Source organism: Hippocampus comes, unplaced genomic scaffold (genome assembly GCF_001891065.2).
Source record: "Hippocampus comes isolate QL1 unplaced genomic scaffold, H_comes_QL1_v1.1 scaffold156, whole genome shotgun sequence".
Taxonomy (NCBI): Eukaryota; Metazoa; Chordata; class Actinopteri; order Syngnathiformes; family Syngnathidae; genus Hippocampus; species Hippocampus comes.
This window is the reverse complement of record NW_017805744.1, coordinates 3,867,509-3,883,604: the sequence shown is the minus strand read 5'-3', so window position 1 is coordinate 3,883,604 and position 16,096 is coordinate 3,867,509. Positions and strand designations below refer to the sequence as shown.

General features: G+C 40.8%; 1 protein-coding gene across 1 annotated transcript; it reads right to left on the bottom strand.

The window, feature by feature from the left end:
* Positions 1 to 126: 126 nt before the first annotated feature.
* LOC109524279 (probable polypeptide N-acetylgalactosaminyltransferase 8) lies at positions 127 to 12,924 on the bottom strand. Its single transcript, XM_019884036.1, has 11 exons — positions 12,703 to 12,924; positions 10,767 to 11,025; positions 8,392 to 8,558; positions 8,089 to 8,272; positions 6,308 to 6,505; positions 3,150 to 3,264; positions 2,876 to 3,061; positions 2,240 to 2,377; positions 909 to 1,004; positions 497 to 664; positions 127 to 395 (listed from the first exon to the last, which is right to left on the bottom strand). Exons 1-11 carry the CDS (start codon positions 12,875 to 12,877, stop codon positions 249 to 251), a joined length of 1,833 nt encoding a protein of 610 aa, XP_019739595.1. The 5' UTR covers positions 12,878 to 12,924; the 3' UTR covers positions 127 to 248.
* Positions 12,925 to 16,096: the final 3,172 nt, after the last annotated feature.

Genomic DNA, 16,096 nt, shown 5'->3' with positions numbered 1-16,096 from the left:
CAGACAGTGGGGAAGTAGTCGCACGCGGAGAAGCGTGAGGAAGACAGGTAGCTGGCAGCTAAATCTTCAATTTGATTCAGACACAGCAAGCTGCTGCACAAATGAGTTTTTGGAGGAATTTTTTGTCCATCTGTACTTGTCAGTGACCCATGTGACTCATCTTGTGCAAAATATCTCACATTACGGGGCTGTAGTGCGAATTAAATAAAGGCCCACCTAACTAGTTTGCTGGTTGGACGGCTGCCTCGTTACACTCGAGCCTCTCTCTCTCTGATGTCATTCTGAATGTTCCAGATCTGACCACTGCAGCGCTGCACAATGAGCTGATAGTAGCTGTCTTCACCCTGGGCGATCTCCAAACATCGCTTTGTGTCCCGGTTCTGGATCGATGACCCCTAAAAAAAATGGTCAGTGGGTTTTTTTTTTTTTTTTTTTTTTTTTTTAAATTATGGTTTTGCTCCGAACCGGGAGATAGCCTCTCATCCCTGCTACCCACCTGCTTGAAGTCCCAAAACATGTTGAACTTCTTCTGCTTGGCTATCTTGCACTCGTAGAGGGCTGGGTAGACGCCACTGCCGGGGTCCACCAGGCAGCGGTTGCTGTTGTACGTGTGGGATTTGATGCCACCCACATAGAGCTCCCCGTTGGTGCGGTAGTAGCAGCGCTGTGGCAAACAGGGTGAAATTACAAATTTGGAAGCTTTCCACTGGAATTAGTGTGGTTGGGTGAGGGCGGGGATAACATTCAGCAAGGATCTTAAAGAGCCTTTCTAGAATTCAGAGAATCGTTTCTTAATCCATTGTCCTACTAGTGAGAATAAACAGCATACGAGTACATGGACCTTAAATTGGACATCAAGGATATTGGTTGAATGCACAGAGGGCCTTCTATCGAGGGTGGGCTCATACCTGTGGGGCAAAGTAGTGGCACGAGTAGATGATTGGTGTGCTACCCGGAACTGGACCCTGGTCGATGCACAGATCCGGCTTCAACTGGTTTATTAACTGCAGAGAGAAGCGGAGCAAATACGGAAAACGCTGACGTTCATGTGGAATATTTGCGCCCCCTTGTGGGAGTATAGTCATTGTGATCATTCCACTGGTTTTAGCTATTGCTAATACAGGACGTGGTTTATCTATTATTATTATTATTAGCTATTTGTCTTTCCTCAGAGTGTAAAATGGTAGGGTGCCATGACGCCAGTAACACATTAGAAGGTAAAGCTACTTATTGCCATTTATTACGGTAATGATTAATCTAACGCAATGCATTTCTGATTATAGTTACTGTGCAAGCTCACAAATCGTTACTGTCCAGCAATTGAGAATGGTGCCAAACATTTTACAGTGACTTATCATTTACTGTGTAGTAATTGTGCCGTTACGTGCCTCAAGTGACATTTGACAACACTTAAATCGGAATTACATATTTTTCAATCTCGGTTTTGCCTCACGCATGTACATCGAACAAATCTGCTTATCCTCACAAGGGTCGCGGGGTGTGCTGGAGCCTACCCCAGCTCTCACTGGACGGGGTACACCCTGAACCGGTTGCCAGCCAATCGAAGGGCACATATAGACGAACAACCATCCCCGGTCGCACTCACATCGAGGGACAATTTTAGAGTGTTCCATGCATGTTTGGGGGATGTGGGAGGAAACTAGAGTACCCGGAGAAAACCCACACAGGCACTGGGAGAACATGCAAACTCCCCACAGGAAGACCGGAACCAGAACCGAACCCTGCACATCGAACACCTACACTGTGAGACGGATGCGCTAACCAGTCGACCACCAATAAAAACAAACGATTAATAGTACAGTGCAACTAACCATTAGTAATTGGAGTTATAGTAATTAGTCCTGCTCATTTTCGCTTCATCAAACCGTCCAGTCTCATCTTGTGTTTCATTGAGGGGACTTTCAACTCCAGACTCGTATGATCAGATTGCTAACGCTAGTTGAAGCTAACTGCTATTTTCATCCACCACCAGCCTATTGACCCATACTCTGACTTGCGCAGATGTAAGAAAACTGCCACCTTGTCAGCCAGATATTTCGCTGTCCAGCGATGTTAGCAGACGGTCAAATCGAAATTGGCCAATTGGAAAACAGAATACCAATTAGTTGATTTCAACCACTAAATGTCGATGCAGAGTAGAAAAGTCAACTTGTCAACTAGTCCGCTAATTGACTGATCCCAGACTCCCACAGGCAAAACAACAATTGCTTGTGCTCACCGCTCCGTAGGCGACCAGGTCTTGAAGAGGATCCAGCATGGGGTAAACATTATCCAGGTACCACTTGAAGGGCTTGCACTTGAGCCGTTTCCTCAGCGCCTTCCGTTCTGACACGTCGCCAATGTCCACGCCATGATTCTGAGGGAGAAACATGGACAAAATGACCACCGTGCTGGCTATTCTTGGACTTTTTGTTCAATTGATGATTGAGTTTCGTTGGCATAGTGTCACTGGTTACACAGGCATACATTTTTGGGGGGCACATTTCCAGAAAATTTCTGAAGTTTCAATGCATAAATTTGGCAATAAGGCAACATCAAATTTTGTTTTGTCATATTCAGACATTCATGCAAATAATATTACAGTGGTGACTTGAGATACAAGTTTAGTTAGTTCCATGACCACCCTAAAAATTCAGAACACTATTATCTCATATCATCTTTCACCAATGAAAAGAATGCAAATACGATTGATCCGTTCCAGCCAAGAAAAATAGCACCTCATATTATGCTTTATAAAAACAGACATTAATTACAGAATTAAAAAGAATTCCACTATTTTCAAAGCACCGCTGCAATTCCCATGGAACATTTATGGTATTACGAGTTCCTCTGCAATTGGTTTCTGACAACCAACCTGCAAGGGAAGGTTCCAGGCGATGTTGACGTTGTACTTGTACTCATCCAGCCACACCTCGGCCACACGCAGTGCATTTCGCTTCATGGTGATGCTGAGGTCGGGCAGGTAGGGCTTGCTGTCGCGCTCGATGTGGGCAATCTTGGAGCAGGGGATGACCTCCACGCTGCCGCCGCACAGCCACACCTGCGGGCTCAAACACAGCCGACCTGCCGGATCACGCTGAGCAAACGTTCCGCCTTTGTTTAGAGCGTGAACCGCACCGGAGTCTTACCCGGATGCCCAACTCCACGTTCTCGCCGCCGTATATTTTCATTCCTCCGTCCAGGCTCCCGATCTCGCCAAAGAACTTGCGGTCGGCCGCAAATATCCCCATGATAGACGGGCTCCTTTTGTGGGCAAGAACATCCCCCAAAAAGTGCTCAGCTTCTTCCCAAATTGCCACTGGTCAGGCTAGGAGTAACTTGTCTGTGTGCATATTGCATCAATTAGAACTTTCCTCACAAATGTATGTTGCTGCATAAAAAAGTGTTAATTTCTAGTAGGAACTACTCCTATAAAATTAATTTATAATTTAAATGTGTTTTACACATATTCTTTACATATAATCTTAATTTTAAGAATATTTTTAATTTTTTTCTTTGAACTTAATATTAAAAATTAAATTGACAGATATTTAGATTTTCCAAAAACATGTTTTATTTTCAACTATAATTGAATAACATTTTTGAAATATTTATTAATTTGATAGTATCATTTTAGAATGTATTTAATTAAATTTTATTTCCTATAATATTTAATATATTTCTAGATCTACTATATTAACTACACTTTGAATTCATTAAAAGTCTGGTTTATGTTTGAATGTTTATGTTTTAATTTTCCATTAAATTTGAATATTATTAAATAATAACAATAATACTACATTTTATTTGTAAGCGCTCCATGGAGCACACCGCTGCATGCTCACAGTTTGGCAGCCACAGATTCAACTATTTTTGCAGATTTTGATGTATTACTTTATCCCCCGCCCCCCCCAGATGTTTTTATTTATTGATGTTGTCGTGTGTTTTGGGGGCCAACCCTTGTTTTTTGTGAGAAACGCATATTTAGAAGTTTATCAGTGTTATTTTATTTATCTATTTATTCATTAATTTTGGGAGTAAAAAAAGGGGGTGGGGTGGTTCCAATGCATTTTAGTGGCCATCATTCATATATTGTTCAATTATTATGGTTTGGTCTCTATGCTACTGTATTTTTTAATTACTTTAATTAGAATTGAATACAATTTTAAAAATATTTTAAATTGATTTTATTTTAAGTACACTATAAATTTGAGTGTTATCCACAATCAGTATTTTTAAACATAATTTTACTTTAAATAAGAATGTCGTTAGCCCTGTCAGGCCTGACCCATCAAAGAATAACCAGAAAATTCTGATTTTTGTGAACTGAGATGTTTACCCTTGCAACAAAATCCACAATTTTTTTTTTTTTTTGCTGTATCACGTTGTTTATGGGATATTTTTTGTATCACATTTGATATAGTGGGCACTTTTGGCAAATTTTTGGTCACAACAGAGTTAATTTCAGAACAAAAAACAGAGTTCTGGCCATAACATTTTGAAATTATAGAACATGTTTTGAAGTTTTTCCTCTTTCTCTTTTTCACATGACACTTTTTAGTGCCTTTTTATTTCACTTTGTGGTTGGCGGGAAAAAAAATTCTGTTTTTGATCAGGCAAAGATGCACCTTCCACCTTCCACAGTAGACATGTGAAAAGTGATTGCCCGTGCAGTGCTTGCATCTCTGTCGGGTTTCCCATGTAGGAAAATGGTCAGTGGCATCCTTTCTGTACTAACCCCATATGCATGTACATGCCGAAAACCTGCTCTATCTCTGGCCCTTGTGTTTACTGACTTCCCCTTTTTTGCACACTGTACAGGTTTGTTTGCTCTGCAGTTTCTTTTAACATTTAATCAGTTACAAACTGTTTGAAATACAGATATGGTGTCCAGTCACACCTGTCCTCCGTCCCTTCATCAACACATGCAACTAAATCGACAGATGGAGCTTGATATTGTGATTTTTTTTTCCATCTGTATTCTCTCCTTTTTGCATTGCCCTTCACTGACTCCTTTCTGATTGTGTCTTGTGTTGTTGTTGGAACCTCAACATCTGTGCTTGTCGGGGAAACTTTCCTCTTGATTGTCTTCCTCATCATTGCTGTCTGAACTTTCATGCATTTCCTAAGAAGTCCATTCCTCATCCTCATCCTCATCATCTTCTGCCAACTGCTCTATGTCACCTGTATTGCCATCCATTATCATGCTGATGACATTTTCAATGTGCTTTCTCTTTCTCTCTTCTTCCTCGAGCCTTTTTGACATCTAAAAATTGACGTAAGGCTCAATATGGCATCGACATTATTTCAGAGGAATAGTTATTGTGGAAATACTCAAAATGTATTTGAAGGTGGCATTTCAGTGATCAATTAGATTAATTAAGTCATCAAAATAGTGTGTGTTTGTATTTCAGTAAGCATTATGTAGATTACATGTGAAATGACAATTTGGGTTTAAATCTGCAGTATCAAATTTCATACAGACATTTTAACACGATTTAATTTTAATATAAAGAATGACTCACTTAATAAATATGCATTCTTTCAATGAAGAAAATACTTATATTTAAAAATGACTTAGAATTTTGATGTTATTCTAACTGTAACCTCTCAAAAAATTAGAAATGATTTTCCTGAAAAACCCAAGAGCATCATACACCGGGAGCAACCATGTTGGAAATGACGAAAACAAAACCTGAGCTGCCTGTAGAGGCATGATAATCCACCAGGGGGCAGAATACATGGAGCGGATCACACACAACAGGTTTTTAATGGAAAAATGCATCATGTTAGTAAGATAGAGGTCTCAGAAACTCACGTAGCAAATATGATGCGAATGGCATTATAGGGTTAGATGTGTCCCTCCATCCATTTTTTAAATCCGCTTATCCTCACGGGGGGGGCGTTGGCGGGGGGACACCCTGAACTGGTTGCCAGCCAATCGCAGGACACACATAGATGAACAACCATTCACGCTCACAATCAGACCTAGAGACAATTTAGAGTGTTCCATTAGCCTGCCATGCACGTTTTTTGGAATGTGGGAGGAAGTACCCAGTAGTAGTACCCAGAGAAAACCCACGCAGGCTCAGGGAGAACATGCCAACTCCACACAGGAAGGCCAGAGCCAGAACCCCGCACCTCTGCACTGTGAGGCGGATGTGCTAACTTTTTTATGAAAGGTTTTTTTCTTCATTTAACTGTAAATTCGAATTTATGACATCATTTTGCAAATTATAGCTTATTTTGCTTGCTGCTTTCACGATCGTATCAGTGTATGAGGCCGAAACTGAAATGTGTGACTCACTTGGCAGGCAGCGACTCGTCCTTGAGCTTGTACCACTCGGGCCTGAAGGACTCGTACATGCACCAGAGAGCCCAGTCAAAGGCGTCAGCCGCCGGTACATAGTGGGTCACTGTCAAGTCGTCATAATTGACCCGATCGAAGACGGGCGTCAAGATGACCGTGGGGTCCTCCTTGATGCGTGCCAGCAGCGGCTCTGCCCTGAGCGCACAAGCGGTTGTCAGTGGTGGGAAATGTTTCCACGCAAACAAATGCATTGCTTTGTCTTAAACAAACTCTTTTTCGCCGCCACCATCGATGTTGATCTGTTTTCATACGTCGTGTGCTTCACGTAAATCCCCGTCGCCGACCAGGGATGACGTACACGAGAGAAAAATGAAAAAAGGCTCAACCAATGTAGCTGGATCGCACGGCAGACGCATCGATACATTGGTTAAATAAATGCACCCCTACTTCACACTGTAGTTAACAGAGTAGTGTGTGTGACATGCCGAAATCACCTACATCCAATGAACAAAAACGTATGGCACAGTACAGACACGTAAATATATACGTGATGGTCGCAGCTCCTCAGTCAGCTACAGTAAGATCATTCTTCACAGAGGATTAAAAAATATAGATCTGTGAGTTGGGGCTTGGTGATATGTACCCCCCCTCCCCCAAAAAAAGAATTCTTTTTTTTTCATATCATCCGAGGTCAAATATTATTATGATGACTCATATTGAATTGCCAGTTTAAAAGCATCTGTATTGAAAATTTAAGAATTTGGACAGTAGTTAAATGTTTTATTAACATATGAAGTACATTTTTAAAGTAAAATGAATAAGATGAACAGAAAAAATCTTTTAAGTTTGACTCAACAGTACAACAAATGTGAACTACAGTCTTGGAGTGTTTTAGCACATATGCAAGACCCAAAATAATCAATTTCCCCCTCGAGAGTAATGAAAATGCCTTAAAATGTATAGAAAATTTGGAGTAATGATTCTACATATGATGTTAACATCAATGCCACTTGCAAATGTGCAGGTACAAAAGATGAAGCGATTCCACTACTGGTGGCAGTACACTAGTTGGTAGTGGCTACACTGCCCATGCCTCATATGCAGGCGTTGCAAACTCCGTTCGCATTTCCATGCTTTCTTCATAATCATTTGGGTGGTCGTACTTCTTAAAAGAATTACACAGGTTTGTTGTATTGCCTGTTTTTGAGGACACCGACCACCTTGTACATCAGCTTAATTTGCCATTGTGGATAACTTTTCTCGTCGCAATAGCCTCATCTTCGGAGGATAAAGTCATGTCGTGGCTGCACATTCAGTCATTGTTTATTGTTATTGTCTTACTACAATATATTACTTTCTGTGAACTTTTTCAACTTGCAAACGAAAAAAAGGAGAAGGTCAATATTGACTGGCTGTTGTCACGTACATTTTCGCCTTTCACAGTTGATCGCCATGAACAATCTGAAATTTATCACCAACATGAATCTACGAATGGCAATCTTACAATCGCCCAGCCTTACTATGAGTACAGTATTCTGACATTATCCTCCTATGTGATGCTTCAGCGGTTGTGTTCAAATATCTATTTGATAGCACTAAGAAAAAAAAAAAAAACAAGATGAACCCTGATGGGAAAAGCTGAAAGTAAAGGAATCGAATCATTGCTTTGATCACAGTATTTTTTTACCCAAGTAACTATACTTTCACTTCGTTAAGAGTACAAGTACATTTGCCAACTCTGAACTCCAGAAGCATGGAAATGGCAAGACGACACCAACCATTGGACGTGGACTTCAATATGGGCATCCAGGATGGCCACCACGTCACCGGTGGCTGTCTTCCATCCGGACAGTCTGGCCTGGGTGAGGCCGAGCTGCTCCTTGTGCACCACCCGCTTCAGCAGACCCGCCCGCTCCTCGTGGATGATCCTAATGTAGTCGTCCAGCTTCTCCTTCAGGTCCTCTGTCAACAGATGGGTTGGTTCAAATGTGTTTCAATAAATTGAAGGTGAAGAATGTCAAAGTGATATGCAACCTTTGCAAGAAACAGACATTTGGACAGCCCTCTTTTAGTTCCTGTACCATTTGTGCTGTGGTCATCCACCAGTATTATCTCTCTGAGCAGGCTGGCGGGGGTCTTGTCTATGATGCTGCGGATAGCCCGTTTGATAATGGAAAGTGCTTCATTCAGGTAAATCAACACCACGCTCAGGCTGGGGAGATCAGCAGGGTACTTTTTCTGTATGCATCTTTTTTTGAAGAAAGAACAACAAACACATGTGATGATAATTCATGTCATTCAAAATGCTGGCTTATGATAGATCATGATAAGCATGTCTGATATTCAGCATGATGTCTTCTATACATCAAGGGGTGTTGAACATGTCATACTACACGTCAACATGTCAGGTTAAACATAATGTACTCTACATTTCATATTAAAAACAACGTATTTCTATATTTTATATTTAAATGGCATATGATGCATCATATAAGAGTTGAGAATGTCATCATAAATATGTTAGAATGTGTTGCATTACAGTACAGAGGTTTTGCGACCTTTGACTTAAGATTCATGATGCGCAGGTCCCCTTTGTCATGGAAGTACCTTTGGGTCATCGATTTAAATTTATCCTACGCACAAGTGAGATGGCATTTTTTAATCTGAAATACACTTTCAAAATGGTTGTCCACACGATGGAGAGCCCCACAGCATCCAGACCCTTTAACAACTCCAGGTGGATCTCATCCACCAAAGAAGCCTTGCCACCAAGGAGCCTTTCAACTACCTCAATGACCTCTACCCCAGAGATTGGAGAGCCCACCTCAGAGTCCTCTGACTCAACTTCCTTGTGGGAAGGAGTGTCTGCACAATTGAGGAGGGCTTTGATTCTCAATGTTCCTAATGGAGAAAGACAAATGTAATATTATCATGTTTCAAAGTTTCATTTCAGTATATGCTTGATTCACCTTGAACGCTATGTTCTCACAATTTGGACACAATGGAGCACACAGAAAAAAAGGGCCAACTTGAGCTGAATGAAGCCAAGGCCTTATTAACTGATAGGAGAGACAGAAAGGTTCAACTTCGAGAGTGCAGCATGACAAGATGTCCTTCAGTTTGTTCCAGTGTCTCAATTTATGCAAAATCTACCCATTGAATTAACAAGGTATCCATTGTTTGCACTGAAAGATGTTTTGGCCTCCAGGTGTCCACTGAGGGGCATATCGGTGGGCTGGGCTGGGAAGCGTGACATGTAAATAAGGAGGAATGTTTTTCTGATACTTGTATTTGGCATATCCTGTGAATAAAAAGTGGTCAGCGGGCATGCGAAGGTCGGGTTTCGATCTGAGAGGAAACACAACTTGTGTTGCCTTCGAGGAACTTCGCCCCCTTTGCTGATCAGCAAAAGACAATCTGTTCCTGAGTTGAGTGGAGTCTTTTCATTCAAAGTTCAAGATGAAGAGAAGAGGACCAAGCACAGAACCCTGGGGGACACCTTGGGACAGTGGGGCAGTGTAGGAAGAGCAGTTGTTGATGTGTTTGAATTGTTTCCTGTCTGTGAGATATGAGTGAAGCCAGGTGAGGACTTTTTCGGTGATGTTTAGGGATTGTAGGCGAGAGAGTAGGATGGAGTGGTTGATGGGTGTCGAAGGCAGCTGTAAGGTCAAGAAGGATGAGGATGGAGAGTAGGCCGAGTCAGAGGCGAGGAGGAGGTCATTGGTGATTTTAAGGAGGGCTGTTTCAGTGCTGTGTTGTGTGCGGAATCCAGATTGAAATTGTTCAAGAAGTTGGTTATTGTCTAGGTAGGTTTTAATTTGAGATGCGACGGCATGTTCTATGACTTTGGACAGAAAGGGGAGGTTGGAGATGGGTCGAAAGTTGCTCATGATGTCAGGGTTGAGTCCGGGTTTTTTGATGATGGGGGTTACAGCAGCCAGTTTGAGTGAGGAGGGGACATAGGCAAAGTTGAGGGAGGAGTTGACAATGTTCATGACGAGGTGGGAGATGGTGGGAAAGCATATGTAACAATAAAAGTTCAAACTGGCGGACAGGGAACTCTGAGTGTGATTACCGGGGCAACAACCGTCGTTTGCCCTCAGAGATCCCTCCCGCCGTTAATGAAGACAATTTTCCCTGTGTGCCGAGTCATTTCTTTAACTTTGTCCGAGAAAAACTCTGACAATGTCTCACAATACAAAGTACAACATGGTATGGAAAAAATCGGATTCATTGATGCCTTGTTATTCAAAATGTAATTCAAGTTGGTGTCTTACTGTACAGTGAGATACATCATGTTTCATATGAAATTTGATGTCTGACTTTTCATCATGCCACAAATCAGTCATTTTGCTTTGAAGCAGACAGTAAGCCTACGAGAAAGAGCCCGGTGGTGTGTTCCAGCAGTCTCCGGCCGTGTTTGTGCGGGTGTGCGTGGGTTTATGTTACGGCTTACCTGGGGTGCCGCGTGTCGGGAATCTCCCTGTTGAGCGGCAGCCTGTCGCTGAGGAAGGTGTTGTAGCCATACTTTGCGAACAAGTCCTCGGCTTCCTTCTGCTCCTCCTCGCTCAGACCCTCGCCCCACTTCTTGAACAGGGCCGAGTTGGGGAACAGTTTCCTCACCACCATCTTATTCTCCTTCTTGTCCTCCTTTTCTGCCTTGTCCTCAGCTTCCAACAACACTGGCGCTGGCTGCAGCTTGTTTACCGCTTTGACTGTAGTATGGAAAGTCGTTTCATTGGTTATTCCATTTCATTGAAATCCAGTTCAAAGTCCACGTATCGACTTCATAACCTGTTTGGTATGTGTCTGTCCACAATTTTTTAAAATTTGGACTATCATACATTTTTTTAACTGTTCTATCTGTTGATCCACAAGAAGGCTGTCCTTTATTTTTAGCAGGTGTGTTACAACAACATGCTATGTCACGCTCTCTCACACACACACACACACACACACACACACACACACACACACGCACGTGTTTATTTATTTTTGTAATTTAACTTTGGTGACATGAGAGAGAAAAATTACATGAAAAGTTTGAGTACAGTAGTTCCTTGTTTATCATGGGGTTTACATTACAAAATTTCCTATGATAGATGCAATTATATTTTGGACAGATGTTACCATGTAATTAGCCGTGTTTGGCGCAATTCAGTTACACATACTCCGGCACCTAAAAAAACATACCCCTCAAACCATTGCTGAATAAAGCTTTTCTAATTCTTGATAGAAAAAAAGTTAAATTGTGTTTGAAAAATAGTTTGAGTGTAACTTCAGTTACAGTAAATCAAATTGAGTGTTGTTCTAGATTCTCAAATACAGTACGTGCATACATTTTACATCTATCTATCCATCTATCTGTGTGTGTGTGTGTGTGTGTGTGTGTGTGTGTGTGTGTGTGTGTGTGTGTGTGTGTGCGTGTCAAAATTTTTATCTATCAATTGTATTCATTTATACAATAAAACAATAAGCTAATTATTTCATAAGATTGTTGAAGAAAATAAAACAAAACAAAAACAATTTTATGGTGAAATGTGAAATGAACGCAACACGCACACAATAAAAAATTTAAAAAATCATTAAAAGTAATGCTTTAGTTTTACTATTAATTTATATTTAATTACAAAATAATTAATGAACCAATTAATACAGGGAAATTCATATATTTCAGCCAACCAATTACAGGGGAAAAGAAAATGCAACCATTCAATGTAACAAAATAAAAATGTGATTTTTATCTGTTACAAATCTTTGTATTCAAACTCAACTCAACTCAACTGTATTTACAGAGCACTTTCAAACAGCCATCGCTGAATACAAAGTGCTGTACCTAGAGCAGCTAACATATACAACAGTAAAGCACTATCAAAGACGGTAGAAAGCATCAAACAGTAAAACTAAGATCGAGAGGGACCAGCAACGGAAGAGGCTCGATCCCCTCTTTGCACCAGTTAGGACAAGCGGTTGTTTCGGAATTCGCACATGCATGGCTTTATTGGACGGTATGGCAAGCCATTTGAGCTACTGTTTTATCCGCCACTAGTAAACTAGTGAATATTTCAACTCGCATTAGTTTACTAGTGCAGGAAATCACAGGTCACTAGTTAACATGTTAGAATAATCCATGATTGACAAGTTAACATGTTGCTGAAAATGAATGACTAGTCAGAGTTTGTATGCAACTAGTTCGACAAAGTGCATCACTAGTGTGGCTGAGTGTGGAGCAAGTGCTGAAAAAGATCGAACTAATGTAAAAACACTCATGTCTGATATCAGGGATGTGGAATAAATGCTCAAATGGCTTGCCATAATAAATGCTCAAATGGCTTGCCATAGGACGGAAAAATGAACCCCCATAACAACAACAACAAAAAAAAAGGACTCACGCATCCTCTCGATCTTAGTTTCCATCTTTTCCAACCTCTCGAATATCCCCCATCCCTGGACGGAGTCTGGCCTGTTCGAGTGGCTTTGCACATCCCTCCAAATGGTGCCCAGGTACAAGAGGGTGGAGGCCACCAAGGCAAACAGCAGGACACCTTTGAGCCCTTTAAGTCTCATGTCAACAGCACCTGGCAAAACAACAGAGGGGAGGGAGTGATCTTTGGCGTTTTATCCCGTGCCCTTCTTAACACTCCTCCTTTTCCCATCCAGTCAGTTTAGGGAGGCCGAGTACGGCCCTATCCATGTTCATTACAGATCAAGGTGAAATGTTCTTGCTTTCACATACCTGTCAACTCATACGGTTTAGCCATAGTTCATACGGATTTTGTGGTGAATCTTACGTATATGGCCATATCGCACAAATCATACGAATTCTGAAAATTTCTGGGGTTTTTTTGTTGTTTTTTTTTTCCCTAACAGGTAGTTCCGTTTGCTTTTGCCCAGAATGGTGCTAGTCTACTCGAATGCTTTCATATCCGGTAACTTTCCAGTAAATCACGTGGTTCCTAGTTGAAAACAGTATTCATTGCATACTTCGGTAGTGTACAAGCAAGTTCTACAAGGAAACAAATATATCATTCATATTTCGTGGGTTTTTTTCTGCCGTTATTTTGACATATAAAATGCTTTGGTATGTTATAAGGATTTTTTTGCTCTTTATAAGGATTTTTTTGGTAGTTTATACAGGTTGGCGCTCCGAAAAGTTGACAGGTATGCTTTCATTTACAGCGGAAGCTCAATTTACTGGACCCAACCAACGGGCTCTAGATTCGTCATTGCCACGCTTGCGAACAGCGGTGCGTTCTGACACTTGTAAATAGAAAGACTCAAAGTCAAAGAACATGACGTGTCACAAGTCCTCCACCCCGCGGCAGCACATGTCAATCAAACCATTAATCCGGTTTGATTACGTACGATTTTATGTTACGGTACAAAGAAGTTATTTCAACTCTTCTGTTTTTAGGATGAGTTTTTCGTTTTGGGGTGCATGCCTTATTCGTTGATCAGTTTAATGCTTATAAATACGAGTGAAGGAAAGCAAAACGTTTTGGATGAATAAAAGTTACATAAAAACATAAAATAAAAACCGAAATCAAACGTGTTTATTTCAAATTTGTTTTGATCAGTGCTTTTTTCCAATTTTACTCATCTGATTTTACTTGTCTTCTGTATTTAAAAAAAAATGCTTGATACCAGAGAAGAGAGAAATATGTTTACAAGTATTTCTTTTTATATTTATCAGTTAGAGTGTGAACTGTGGAGATTAATTTAAATTCTTTAACCCGTTTAAAAAAAACAACAACTCAGTTTTATTTACTTCCTGTGGCAGCCTATTACCTCTGCTCATGTGTGCAGCCAAACACGTAAAGGAATCACTGGCACGAACATGGACAAACACGGATCATGACCTATCATTGTTCAGTAAGGATAAAGCCGCAGTCGCTACCGCCGCATCATCCATAAGAATAATAATAAATCTTTATTTGACAGGGACAATGTAGTCAAACATAGTTAATAGCTTGCAGTTGATGTGATGCAAGATTATAGCTAATGCTAATTCTCAAATCCAGTCCCCAGTTGGGCTCTTCCACAATATTGCATCACAATATAAAATGTAAAATACCGATTACGTCAATTAAGAAAGACAAAGAAACCACACAACTCTTTATGGTCTTTGGTCTTTCACATGCACAGCACTTTTCACTCAAAGCGCTTGAAACCGTTAACTCATTCACCTACTGATGACACAGCATCAGGAGCAACCGGCGGTCCAGTATCTCGCTCAAGGACAATGCAATGTGGTCACGACTGGGGATTGAACCCTAAACTTCCGTGTTCGGAGGTGACCACTTTGTCGTTGAGCCACGCCTCATTTATTTATTTAGTTAGTTCTCAGTCTTTGCATGTTTGCAGCAAGTATCGTAGGGTGTGCTTGTAGAAGCTGTGGAAGCACTCTCAACGACTGTATGAGCATGTCCAAAAGTAAACAGGAGCCTGCATCCTTATGAGCCACACGTCCACCATCTGTCAGGCGAGAATTGGAAGATAAATGTACTAACATTTGAATCAATGAAGAGTGCATTGGAGGAGTGTTCTATTGTATTTGGAAAGCAAACTCTGCTTCTCTTCTTGACAATCGGAGCTTTGAAAACCATGTTTGCTCCTAGATTACCACTGGTAATTTTGTATTTATTTCATTCAACTACTCCCATTCGGGACTTGCGTCACATTCAGAAGTTTTTTTTTTTTTTGCTTCACGTTCAGATCCTTGCGGGTCGTCATGCTAATGCGTTGTCGATACATTATGCCTCAAATAATATTTTGAAAACGTGACCGTAGCTTTGATTTTTACTCAACGTACACGGACAACAAAATAGTAAAACCCTTTGATATCAAAGATTTCAAATGAGTATTTGATTAAAAAAAAAAAAAATTAAATGCATCCTTTGGTCAGGTGGTGGTGTCAAGGAACGATGTCAACATTAGGTGAGGCGATTCATTGAGCCAAAAATTGCACTTTGCCACCAGTTTACGGCATCTCTGTGTTAAAGAACAAGGTTGGAGCGAGTTGAGGAGTTTCATTTTGACAGAGAAATTTGGTGTCAAGAAATTACGGTATGTTGAACTGAGTTAAGGAGTTCAATTTAGCAAAAAAAAAAAAAAAATGGCCCTTACCCACCATGTTTTGCCGCCATCTTGTGGCATTTCAGTGTGAACAAACTATGTCAAAGGTAGGTGTACTGTATACATTTCGCCCAAAATTAGTTTTTTGTCACCATTGTGTGGATTCTTGGTGTCGAACCATTTTGAAGCGAGTTAAAGAGTTTGATTTAAAAAAACACCGTACATTGCCACCATCTTGTGAAATGATGATGTGGAGGAACTATGTTGAAGTGAGATGAAGGCGCTCTGCCATTGTCTTTTGGCATCTACAAACCATTCTGAGGAAAAAAATTCAATTGAATGATTTTATGGTTATTATACAATATACAGTATAAGCAAGATAAACTTTTACACAGAAGTGCTACAGTTGGAACAGTGCGGGGAAGTAAGGTCTGTGTTCTCATCATATCCAAACCACAATATGAGGATTTTGATTTTATTTTTTTTTATAGGGCTTGTCACATGGACAGCCATTTGAGTGTTTATTCTATATACTAGATATCTCGATCTAGCTTGTAAAAGTTGGCCAAAAGTGGCAGTAGTGGCCACCTCGAGATCCTGAGTCCACTGCTCTTCGTCTCAAGATTTCTGGAAGACGGGCCTAGTACTTAGCCATTTTGTCTCCCACTTATCTGCTCTTATGACTCTCCCGGTTTGGCTTGATGTGTTCCT